This window comes from Pinus tabuliformis, chromosome 3_2, assembly GCF_031772625.1.
Source record: "Pinus tabuliformis cultivar Carrire ecotype Pingquan chromosome 3_2, CPIR1, whole genome shotgun sequence".
Lineage (NCBI taxonomy): Eukaryota > Viridiplantae > Streptophyta > Pinopsida > Pinales > Pinaceae > Pinus > Pinus tabuliformis.
The window spans coordinates 1,262,340,843-1,262,353,940 of NC_142302.1; the positions used below are offsets into that span (position 1 = coordinate 1,262,340,843).

The 13,098-nt window shown below is 38.6% G+C and overlaps 1 protein-coding gene across 1 annotated transcript; it reads right to left on the reverse strand.

Moving 5' to 3' along the window:
• Positions 1 to 5,495: 5,495 nt before the first annotated feature.
• On the reverse strand, positions 5,496 to 6,068 carry LOC149185329 (thylakoid lumenal 15.0 kDa protein 2, chloroplastic-like). The gene has a single exon (XM_089415625.1). The coding sequence runs from the start codon at positions 6,066 to 6,068 to the stop codon at positions 5,496 to 5,498; it is 573 nt and encodes a 190-aa protein (XP_089271751.1).
• Between the last annotated feature and the right edge of the window lie 7,030 nt (positions 6,069 to 13,098).

The following is a 13,098-nucleotide window of genomic DNA, read 5'->3' on the forward strand; positions in this document are numbered from 1 at the left end:
TGAAAACTAAGACTTGGAACAAAGAATCAAACTGTTTTACAATAGTTCTTTATTTTTCTACAGAACTGGCTTCAATGTATGGAGCAAAGTAAAAAAGGAAGAAAATGAAGTAACAGTTTTCGAAAGAGGAAAAATTAGAATGTGACAGGATGTTGAAATCCAAATGTAAAATAACAAGCGTCTTATTTGATATCTATAAGCTTATTCATCCCAGGGGAAGCTCTCAGAGATGGATTTTGACCTCATGAACTTCTTGGTCCATATGAAATTCACATGGCAAGTAAAACCACATGAGCTATCCTAAAAATTTCAAACCGTTTATATATAACGCATAGGAAATATAATTCATGTCTAGCAGGACTCTTTTACAATGCTCAGCCCTGTGTCAGAAACTTAAATTTAATCAGACTATCATCCATTCTCACTATTGCATGTCACTTGTATCTGAAAGGCTATCTGTTGTTTTAAATGTGGTACAAATTATATTACAGTTCACAAGCTGCCTGCCACATGGTCCTGGCCCTATATATATATATATATATATAGATATAACAGTTCACAAGCTACCTGCCACATGGTCCTGGCCTCATATATCTATATATATATATATATATATATATATATATATATATATATTTTTTTTTTTTTTTTTTTTTTTTTTTCCCCTGGGAAAAAGTCGTAATTTCTATTAAAAGTAAGAAATTACATTTTGCATATGCCGAAGCATTCAAGTAGAGGCAGCTGTGCCTATCGAGTTCAGTCTATAGACTGTGTAAGCAAAAAATTAAACATCAGTCTCCACGCAGGGAGCTGTCAAAAGTTGTTACTATAAGTATAACAAAAATATGTATCAGTTGCTCTTTGCAAGAGCCATATAGTGTCTATAAATATTTACAGCAAATGAAAACAAAATATATAACTGTAATGGGCCTTAACGCCCATTATCCATCTGGTCGTCAAAGGGTCTATGGTAATACTGATAGAATGACCCTTCGTTCTCCTCCTGTATCAGCCAATTTTCTCCTTGCCTGTGCGCAGCCGCTTTGGAGAGTTGATCAGCATCAGTGTTTTGTTCCCTGTAGATATGATGACAAGCAAATGAGTCAAAAGAAGTTATCAGCCTCTTTGCCTCATCAAGTATGTGCCTTAAAGTAAATGCATGACAATGTGATGCACCCGACAGCCAATTGCATACAATTTTGGAATCACCAAATAATTGAAGGTGTCTACAGCTTTTAAGTATGGCAAAATGTATGAGGTGCTTGGCAGTGCAAAGTTCAGCAAAGTTATTAGTTCCTCTACCAAGGTTGATTTGTAATTTGAATCTGTGTGAGTCATTGAGGTGAAGTGTAGCTCCTCCCCCACACCCCACCTCCTGAGCTGAACCATCAAAGAACCCCCAAGGTTTAGTTTTGTCAATGTCCAGCTGTCTAATGATGCGGGTTGGACCAGGGTGTTCTTCGTCCGGAATCAAGTTGTAATCTGCAATAGTGTGAAGTAGGATAGACGGCCAGTGGGGGTCCTTTAGATTGAATATGGCCTGGTTGCGAGCAATCCAAATTGCCCAGCAAGCAAGAGGTGGTATGTTAAGAGCTTTCCCCGAATGTTCTGTATTCCAGTTCTCCCATGCTTCCAATATACTATGTCCATGCCAATGTTTTAGTTGAGGGAAATGAGAAGTGAGGCCATTCCAGAATTGAGTAGTGACACTGCAGGTCAGAAATAAATGTAATGTGCTTTCTTCGTCCTGATGACAGAGATGGCATCGGAAAGGCCCATGGAAGGAGCGCTTCATTAGATTAGTGCCTGTAGGTACTTTGTCGAAAATGATGTTCCACATTAGCAGTCTAGTACGTGGGGCAGACTTGAGTTTCCATAGAGTCCTCCATGTGGGTTGGATGACGGGTGGCTTGTGGGTCTCCATGAGCTTTAAGTAGCCAAGCTTCGGGGTGTAATTCCCATGTTTTGAAGAAGCCCATATGATTTCATCAGGACCATCAGTAAGTCTGATATGTGCTTGGGAGAGTGCTTCCGTATATTCAGCCCATTCATCATGCCATTGGTCCGGAATATCTAGTGCTTGTGCATTGGTCCAAGCTTGATGAAGAAATGTTGAGTTGGCCTGATCCCCAATGTGCATAATGTGAGTGATACCCCTGTCTTTAAGGTGTTGGATGATACCTTCTGAGAGTCTGTGAGTGTTGCCGCATCCAACCCAAGGATCCAGGCCTATACGGACAGCATTGCCAGCCTTGATGCGCCAAGTAAGGCTTTCTCGGAGTAATGGAAGGGTGCCCATGACCGCTCTCCAGATGGAGGATATGTTGTGATTAGCTCTCTGTTCTCTGCATAACCAGTCCATTACATTCATAGGCCAGATGTATTTTGCGCATGCTACCTTGGTCCAGAGACTTTCTGTGGTGAGTAATTGCCAACCAAGTTTGGCAGCCAAGGCTCTAGAGAAGAGGTCGAGTCTCTTGATACCCCATCCCCCCCAGCGTTTGGGTTTCGCAATAGTATCCCATTTCACCCAAGCGAAGATTCTGCCTGGTTGGTGACCCTTCCAAAGAAACCTGCTACAAATATGCTGTATTCTGTTGAGAATGCCCTTAGGTATCCAGGTGAGAGCCATCCAGTAAACTGGAGTGGCCTCGATCACTGCCTTAATGAGTATAAGTCTGCCTGCTCGGGTAAGGTAACGGTGATACCAAACTTGTAATCTCTTCTCCATCTTTGCAATCAGCCACAGCCAATCAGCGATCCTGTATCCAATAGGCTTCAATCGGAAACCAAGATATTTAATACCATCAGCCAGAGTCAGATTGCTGTAAGGAAAACGCTGATTAGCATATGCAATTTCATTGACAGAGCATCCAAATGTGGTAATGGTGGATTTCTGTACATTGATCATCATTCCAGTAGCATGCTGAAAGAGATGAAATGAATTATGGAGGATGGTGGAGTCTCTGACACTGCCATTAAGAAAGATGAGGATGTCGTCAACAAATAGAAGGTGAGTGAGGATAAGATGATCAGTGATCTTGATACCAGATAGCTGGTGTCTATTACATATATATATATATATATATATATATATATATATATATATATATATATATATATATATATATATATATATATATATATATATTATATATATATATATATATATATATATATATATTAATGCTAATGGTGGCTATTTGGTCAACTCATCCCAACTTCCTTTATCTTAAAACATAAGGTGTACTGTAACAGAGCTTCCAGGAGATTAGGAACGGGCCTAAACGGTGATTGAAGTGCAAAAGCACCCTATTTTAACTTCAGAGTCCATCTGCTCCTGCCTAGTCAAATTCCTGCGAAAGCACCTTATTTTAACTTCAGAGTCCATCTGCTCCTGCCCACGCAAATTCCTGCAACTGGCTCTTAGGATTACCAAAGCACCGTTCCTCCTCTCTTCCAAGGTCACAATTTTCCACTCTGACTTGTCTTCCAAAGCCTGCAACTCTTGTGAAATCTTCACTGCTTGGGCTAGAGATAAGACCCTGGCTATGTCAATAACATTGGTGAAGTTGTTGGGTAGCTGAAGGTCTGGGACTTTTATTGCTTTTGGCTCTTTTGAGGCCATGTTGGATTGAAAGTCTGAATTCAGGATTTGGGTAATTGCTAAAGATGGTGTCAATTGCACTTGCTGAATCAGAAAGGTGAACAAGAGCATGGATGCCATTGACAGAGTTTGCTTACCCACATCCTTGAGAATGTTGTTTTTGTGCTGTGCATATATCAACTGAGAAATACCCAGGTTTTTGAAGGTGATCTGAAAGGGGTTGAAGTTGTGGATTATTGAATCGGGTGTACATTGACTAACATAATATGAGTGTTTTATGCGATTGAATGTGGGCTTGTAATTGAAAATGGAGAGGAAAGAGAATGACTTAAAAGAGATAACACAGTAGGAATCAAGTGGCATTTCAATTTGGGGTGGAGAAAGATTCAGAATGCTCTTGATAGTTGCTTGCTGAGGCTTGAGCTTGAGTTGCCATGAGATACTAGAGATGGGTCTAATCACGAAAGACCGAATGCACCAAAAATCTGAGCCACCTGATTCCACCTGTAAGGCCAGGCACACACCAGAATGAGGACACGTAGACTAAGAAACTATGACACTCGGTCGTAGCAGGCACCAAGATATGCATAACATTGCTAATTAAATGTACGAGGGAAAGCATTAGCGTTGTAGCAACCATCAATGGTGCCTTGAAATACCCACTGATAAACCAAGTGAACTGGTTGAGGTCATAGAGCCACAACCAGTCGAGGCTTACACCATGGCTACAGGTAGCATAAATGAAAAAAAGTAAATAGGGGAGTTATTTTTCTGAGACAAGGGTTAATAATCCATACCTATAGATACATAGCACACTTGAAGAGAAGTTGCTCTTGGTTCTGTTGGTATAGTTTGGTGAATTCCATTCCACTGTGGATACCCTAAACAGCCAGAGAAAAATAGTTTGCATGAGAACCAAACGCGTTCCTTTGAGGAACACAAAACGACAATAACAAGGAATTGAGGGAAAAACGATAAATGCAGACCTGAGAGTTTTCACCATGATGGTAATGGAATCCATTGTTCTCTTGTCCCACAAATACTTGAACCAACTCGACGATACCAGCACACATCCTCTGGCACATCCAAACCCATGAAAATTAGACGAGACGGTAATGCCCACACCATGGGAATGTAAAATGAAGTAGTAAACACAAGAATGACATACCTATAAGCTATAGGGGAAGGCCTCATTGCCATACATTCAGAAAATTCATGAGTCTGGAGTAACCACATCCTGAAATAAAAAACAATATAATGCCTGCAATAAAAGGTTTATTTTACACAAATCAAAACGAAATTTATTCTCTGATGAATGTAACTAAAAGCAGAATAACAAAATAACAGGGCTGCTGAGCACAAAGAATGTCAGACTTGGGAACTTTACAACTAATTACAATCACTACAGAGCATGGTGGATATGTGAAGGAGACCCATTAATTGATGTAGTCCTGCATGATCACTCTCAGTGTTATATCTCCATTTCCTTTGATGCAAACCGTGGATTAATAGTCCCATATAAGAGAGATAGGTTTAGATATGCCACAGGGAGATATGCCAAAGGGACAACCCTTAACATAAGGCTATACTGAAAAAAATTATAAGAAACCATTGTAACCCTCCTAATGATACTAATAAACATGAGTTGCATTTGAGCCCTAAACTTCTGCAAAATAAAAAATTCCCAGACTTTTATATTAGAGTTAAATCATTTTTTCTCAATAGGTGATTTTCCAAAGATGGGTGTCAGATAAAAAGAAGCAGCTGCTCCTAAAAACCCTAAGTTGTTCTTTACCAAAGGCTCCCAATCAGAAGTTCTCTGCACAATTAGAAGTATCCCAAACGAAGGAAATAACAATAGCCACAGGGGAGAAAGAAGAAAAACCCACTACCATGAACCCTCCACTCTGCCCTGAGGGCTAAGCTGGGCAGCAAACCCAAACACACAACCCCTAGCAATGGATGTCGCAAGAGTTAAAAAGTACAGGACATCTGTCAAACCAGGCACGTTATTGCATCCCTCTTCCCTAACAATGCACTGCTTGATGGCATCAATTGTATTCAAAAGGGCTGCCTGATAGCCCTCTTCCGATACAAAAAACTGATTCCCATACCTGGCCTGCAGCTCACCAAAGGATTGACGAGGAAGCCTGGAACCCACTGTTAATCCTGTGCCGAAATTCAAGATGTTTGGGGAAGAGATGTCCTCTACTATAATCACAGTCCTGTCATCAGGGTGCCATAGGTCCCTGAAGGATTTATCTGAAGGAGATGGGGATGGCCTAGACCTTGTAAGGATTCTCGTTTTCCACTCTGACTCGTCTTCCAAAGCCTGCAACTCTTGTGAAATCTTCACTGCTTGGGCTGGAGATAAGACCCTGGCTATGTCAATAACATTGGTGAAGTTGTTGGGTAGCTGAAGGTCTGGGATTTTTATTGCTTCTGGCTCTTTTGAGGCCATGTTGGATTGAAAGTCTGAGTTTAGGATTTGGGTAATTGCTAAAGATGGTGTCAACTGCACTTGCTGAATAAGAAAGGTGAACAAGAGCATGGATGCCATTGACAGAGTTTGCTTACCCACATCCTTGAGAAAGTTGTTTTTGTGTTGTGCATATATCAACTGAGAAATACCCAGGTTTTTGAAGGTGATCTGAAAGGGGTTGAAGTTGTGGGTTATTGAATCGGGTGTACATTGACTGATAGAGTATGAGTGTTTTATGCGATTGAAGGTGGGCCTGTAATTGAAAATGGAGAGGAAAGAGAATGACTTAAAGGAGATAACGCAACAGGAACTAAGTGGCATTTTAACTGGGGGTGGAGAAAGACTCGGAATGCTCTTGATGGTTGCTTGCTGAGGCTTGAGCTTGAGTTGCCATGAGATACTGGAGATGGGTCTGATCACAAAAGACCGAATGCACCAAAAATCTGAGCCACCTGATTCCACCTGTAAGGCCAGGCACACAGTAGAATGAACTAGTAGAGTTTTGTAAGATTACTCAAAGATGGACAAATACTTCCTCATAAATCATTTGAATTCATGTCCATACCAAAATCAACAAGGATTCAAAGTTTTATGTTCATTGAAAATAATCTATGACATCCAACTGAATATTTGATAAACAGGAATATTTTTGGTGGAATTTTACAGAGTGCGATGGTGTTTGAATTTTAATAGAAAAGAGAATTTTTATACACGCTATTACCCAGGATCAAAACAATTGACATTCTGAAGGGAAAACTATTTTCTTAATGTGATTAGGCTGATAATCAAAATTAAATTCTTCATCTTTTGTTGGGAGAGACACTTTGTAAATAATGTACCAATTCTCTTTAATGTTAACCACCTCCATAGTGTGATTAAGGTAAAATAATCAATTATTTACCAAAGTATTAAATTTCTAAACTAATTCTCTTTAATGATAACCACCTCCATAATGTAATTAAGGTAAAAATAACTTATCAACATAATTATTTTAAGATAAAAATCAACCTAACACATACAAGTCATCATATAAATTCAGAGGGAGGATTCTGAATACATTACTTACCAAACATATAAAACTAATCAATTTGTGTCAGCTTAAAGTCATTTTTCTGTAAAGTCATTTTTCTGTAAAGTCATTTTTCTTGGTCCATATGAAATTCACATGGCTATCCTAAAAATTTCAAACCGTTTATATATAACGCATAGGAAATATAATTCATGTCTAGCAGGACTCTTTTGCAATGCTCAGCCCTGTGTCAGAAACTTAAATTTAATCAGACTATCATCCATTCTCACTATTGCATGTCACTTGTATCTGAAAGGCTATCTGTTGTATTAAAAGTGGTACAAATTATATTACAGTTCACAAGCTGCCTGCCACATGGTCCTGGCCCTATATATATATATATATAACAGTTCACAAGCTACCTGCCACATGGTCCTGGCCCCATATATATATATATATATATCTATATATATATATATATATATATATATATATATATATATTATATATATATATATATATATATATATATATATAGATATATAGATATATAGATATATATATATATATATATTAATGCTGATGGTGGGTATTTGGTCAACTCATCCCAACTTCCCTTATCTTAAAACATAAGGTGTACTGTAACAGAGCTTCCAGGTGATTAGGAACAGGCCTAAACGGTGATTGAAGTGCAAAAGCACCCTATTTTAACTTCAGAGTCCATCTGCTCCTGCCCACGCAAATTCCTGCAACTGGCTCTTAGGATTACCAAAGCACCGTTCCTCCTCTCTTCCAAGGTCACAATTTTCCACTCTGACTTGTCTTCCAAAGCCTGCAACTCTTGTGAAATCTTCACTGCTTGGGCTAGAGATAAGACCCTGGCTATGTCAATAACATTGGTGAAGTTGTTGGGTAGCTGAAGGTCTGGGACTTTTATTGCTTTTGGCTCTTTTGAGGCCATGTTGGATTGAAAGTCTGAATTCAGGATTTGGGTAATTGCTAAAGATGGTGTCAACTGCACTTGCTGAATCAGAAAGGTGAACAAGAGCATGGATGCCATTGACAGAGTTTGCTTACCCACATCCTTGAGAATGTTGTTTTTGTGCTGTGCATATATCAACTGAGAAATACCCAGGTTTTTGAAGGTGATCTGAAAGGGGTTGAAGTTGTGGATTATTGAATCAGGTGTACATTGACTAACATAATATGAGTGTTTTATGCGATTGAAGGTGGGCTTGTAATTGAAAATGGAGAGGAAAGAGAATGACCTAAAAGAGATAACACGGTAGGAATCGAGTGGCATTTCAATTTGGGGTGGAGAAAGACTCAGAATGCTCTTGATGGTTGCTTGTTGAGGCTTGAGCTTGAGTTTCCATGAGATACTGGAGATGGGTCTAATCACGAAAGACCGAATGCACCAAAAATCTGAGCCACCTGATTCCACCTGTAAGGCCAGGCACACACCAGAATGAGGACACGTAGACTAAGAAACTATGACACTCGGTTGTAGCAGGCACCAAGATATGCATAACATTGCTAATTAAATGTACGAGGGAAAGCATTAGCGTTGTAGCAACCATCAATGGTGCCCTGTAATACCCACTGATAAACCAAGAGAATTGGTTGAGGTCATAGAGCCACAACCAGTCGAGGCTTACACCATGGCTACAGGTAGCATAAATGAAAAAAAGTAAATAGGGGAGTTATTTTTCTGAGACAAGGGTTAATAATCCATACCTATAGATACATAGCACACCTGAAGAGAAGTTGCTCTTGGTTCTGTTGGTATAGTTTGGTGAATTCCATTCCACTGTGGATACCCTAAACAGCCAGAGAAAAATAGTTTGCATGAGAACCAAACGCGTTCCTTTGAGGAACACAAAAGGACAATAACAAGGAATTGAGGGAAAAACGATAAATACAGACCTGAGAGTTTTCACCACGATGGTAATGGAATCCATTGTTCTCTTGTCCCACGAATACTTGAACCAGCTCGACGATACCAGCACACATCCTCTGGCACATCCAAACCCTTGAAAATTAGACGAGACGGTAATGCCCACACCATGGGAATGTAAAATGAAGTAGTAAACACAAGAATGACATACCTATAAGCTATAGGGGAAGGCCTCATTGCCATACATTCAGAAAATTCATGAGTCTGGAGTAACCACATCCTGAAATAAAAAACAATATAATGCCTGCAATAAAAGGTTTATTTTACACAAATCAAAACGAAATTTATTCTCTGATGAATGTAACTAAAAGCAGAATAACAAAATAACAGGGCTGCTGAGCACAAAGAATGTCAGACTTGGGAACTTTACAGCTAATTACAATCACTACAGAGCATGGTGGATATGTGAAGGAGGCTGCTGAGCACAAAGAATGTCAGACTTGGGAACTTTACAGCTAATTACAATCACTACAGAGCATGGTGGATATGTGAAGGAGACCCATTAATTGATGTAGTCCTGCATGATCACTCTCAGTGTTATATCTCCATTTCCTTCGATGCAAACCGTGGATTAATAGTCCCATATAAGAGAGATAGGTTTAGATATGCCACAGGGAGATATGCCAAAGGGACAACCCTTAACATAAGGCTATACTGAAAAAAATTATAAGCAACCATTGTAACCCTCCTAATGATACTAATAAACATGAGTTGCATTTGAGCCCTAAACTTCTGCAAAATAAAAAATTCCCAGACTTTTATATTAGAGTTAAATCATTTTTTCTCAATAGGTGATTTTCCAAAGATGGGTGTCAGATAAAAAGAAGCAGCTGCTCCTAAAAACCCTAAGTTGTTCTTTACCAAAGGCTCCCAATCCGAAGTTCTCTGCACAATTGGAAGTATCCCAAACGAAGGAAATAACAATAGCCACAGGGGAGAAAGAAGAAAAACCCACTGCCATGAACCCTCCACTCTGCCCTGAGGGCTAAGCTGGGCAGCAAACCCAAACACACAACCCCTAGCAATGGATGTCGCAAGAGTTAAAAAGTACAGGACATCTGTCAAACCAGGCACGTTATTGCATCCCTCTTCCCTAACAATGCACTGCTTGATGGCATCAATTGTATTCAAAAGGGCTGCCTGATAGCCCTCTTCCGATACAAAAAACTGATTCCCATACCTGGCCTGCAGCTCACCGAAGGATTGACGAGGAAGCCTGGAACCCACTGTTAATCCTGTGCCGAAATTCAATATGTTTGGGGAAGAGATGTCCTCTACTATAATCACAGTCCTGTCATCAGGGTGCCATAGGTCCCTGAAGGATTTATCTGAAGGAGATGGGGATGGCCTAGACCTTGTAAGGATTCTCGTTTTCCACTCTGACTCGTCTTCCAAAGCCTGCAACTCTTGTGAAATCTTCAAGGGCTGGAGATAAGACCCTGGCTATGTCAAGACCCTGGCTATGTCAATAACATTGGTGAAGTTGTTGGGTAGCTGAAGGTCTGGGATTTTTATTGCTTATGGCTCTTTTGAGGCCATGTTGGATTGAAAGTCTGAGTTTAGGATTTGGGTAATTGCTAAAGATGGTGTCAACTGCACTTGCTGAATAAGAAAGGTGAACAAGAGCATGGATTCCATTGATAGAGTTTGCTTACCCACATCCTTGAGAAAGTTGTTTTTGTGCTGTGCATATATCAACTGAGAAATACCCAGGTTTTTGAAGGTGATCTGAAAGGGGTTGAAGTTGTGGGTTATTGAATCGGGTGTACATTGACTGATAGAGTATGAGTGTTTTATGCGATTGAAGGTGGGCCTGTAATTGAAAATGGAGAGGAAAGAGAATGACTTAAAAGAGATAACGCAACAGGAACTAAGTGGCATTTTAACTGGGGGTGGAGAAAGACTCGGAATGCTCTTGATGGTTGCTTGCTGAGGCTTGAGCTTGAGTTGCCATGAGATACTGGAGATGGGTCTGATCGCAAAAGACCGAATACACCAAAAATCTGAGCCACCTGATTCCACCTGTAAGGCCAGGCACACAGTAGAATGAACTAGTAGAGTTTTGTAAGATTACTCAAAGATGGACAAATACTTCCTCATAAATCATTTGAATTCATGTCCATACCAAAATCAACAAGGATTCAAAGTTTTATGTTCATTGAAAATAATCTATGACATCCAACTGAATATTTGATAAAAGGAATATTTTTGGTGGAATTTTAGAGAGTGCGATGGTGTTTGAATTTTAATAGAAAAGAGAATTTTTATACACGCTATTACCCAGGATCAAAACAATTGACATTCTAAGGAAAACTATTTTCTTAATGTGATTAGGCTGATAATCAAAATTAAATTCTTCATCTTTTGTTGGGAGAGACACTTTGTAAATAATGTACCAATTCTCTTTAATGTTAACCACCTCCATAGTGTGATTAAGGTAAAATAATCAATTATTTACCAAAGTATTAAATTTCTAAACTAATTCTCTTTAATGATAACCACCTCCATAATGTAATTAAGGTAAAAATAACTTATCAACATAATTATTTTAAGATAAAAATCAACCTAACACATACAAGTCATCATATAAATTCAGAGGGAGGATTCTGAATACATTACTTACCAAACGTATAAAACTAATCAATTTGTGTCAGCTTAAAGTCATTTTTCTGTAGCCTCCGCTCATCTCCTATGCTGCTATGTACCACAAGAACTCTAAACAATCGATATAGACACAAATTCCAGGCCAGTTTCTTTATCATCAATGAAGCAATCCTTTTTCCAATGTTCAATATTTCGTTCATGCGCCTTTTTAAAAGCAAGATCATATTCAATTAACAAATAACAGAGCACAATACTCAACACACACAGAAAACAAACAATACACAAATTCATTCATTCATTTATTAAAGACAAAACGCCAGAAAAAGTAACGCAAAGACAATTCATTTAACTGAAAACTAAGACTTGGTACAAAGGTCAAACTGTTTTACAACAGTTCTTTAATTTTCAAAAAGAGCAGCGCATTTATAAATTCAAAAAAAACAAGAACAATGTAATTTAAAAGGAGGAAATTCATAGTCGAGAGAATCTTGAAGGAAGAAAGTCTTTTGTTGCTACTATAACAAAGAGGGACATTTTGTTTGACCTGTCGCAAGGAGTGTCTTAACAGCACACCCATTCACCGTCAATCCAAAACCCCGTGGGCGTCAATATTGTATTTTTGACTTAAAAGGATATAACCATTATATCTTATTAGATATTCTCCACTTAAAATATACGAATTGATGCAGGAGCATCCAGCTAGGGCACCATGACCGGGTGTTGGTCTCCTCCAAGGTGGAAGGTTTTAACAATGATTGGTTTCTTTATGTTTAAAAAGTCAAAGTAGAAGGTAGGAATTTGTTTTTTTTTTAATTTCAGTTTCAATTAGGGTCACTGTCTTGTCTGTCTTTAATAAACAATAGTTATATAACTGTTTCTTTCATTTAGGGAAAATGACAAACATGTCAAGTATGAAATCTTGTAATACAAGTAGAACCGAATGCATAAGCAGTTGCATAACTAATAGATTAGAAACTGAAAGTAACTACACACAGTTTAGGCAACTGTGAACAAAAAGTATAAAGGTAAGATTGTAAATCATTTAAAAGGTTCAACATACAAGCATTAGTAATAAAAAGAGAGCAGACAATTTTTATTCATTCGAATCCATCTGTAGCATCCATCTTAATATTTATTTATTGTTTCCTAATCATTGAACAACCAGAATAGCCATATGGTGCATGCAAACTTTCTCTTTTATTTTCTTTTCTAAAGGAACAAAACTCAAACAACAAGGACTGTAAGCGAATTTCCAGAATGAGGGTTGGTAACCCATTAAGAGAGACCACGACTGAAACAGACAAGAACAATTGCAAGCAGTTCGAGCGAAATGAGCATATGCACACAGTCATAAAAGACAGAGAATACTTTTTCATTTTCAAATCCATCCATCTGAACAAACACTGGTATGTCTATCTATGTTTTCTAGTCGTTGAAGT

What these genes read in the sequence shown, in the direction of transcription:
- LOC149185329 (XM_089415625.1), bottom strand. Translation starts at nt 6,068, where the DNA reads ATGGCCTCAAAAGAGCCAGAAGCAATAAAAATCCCAGACCTTCAGCTA.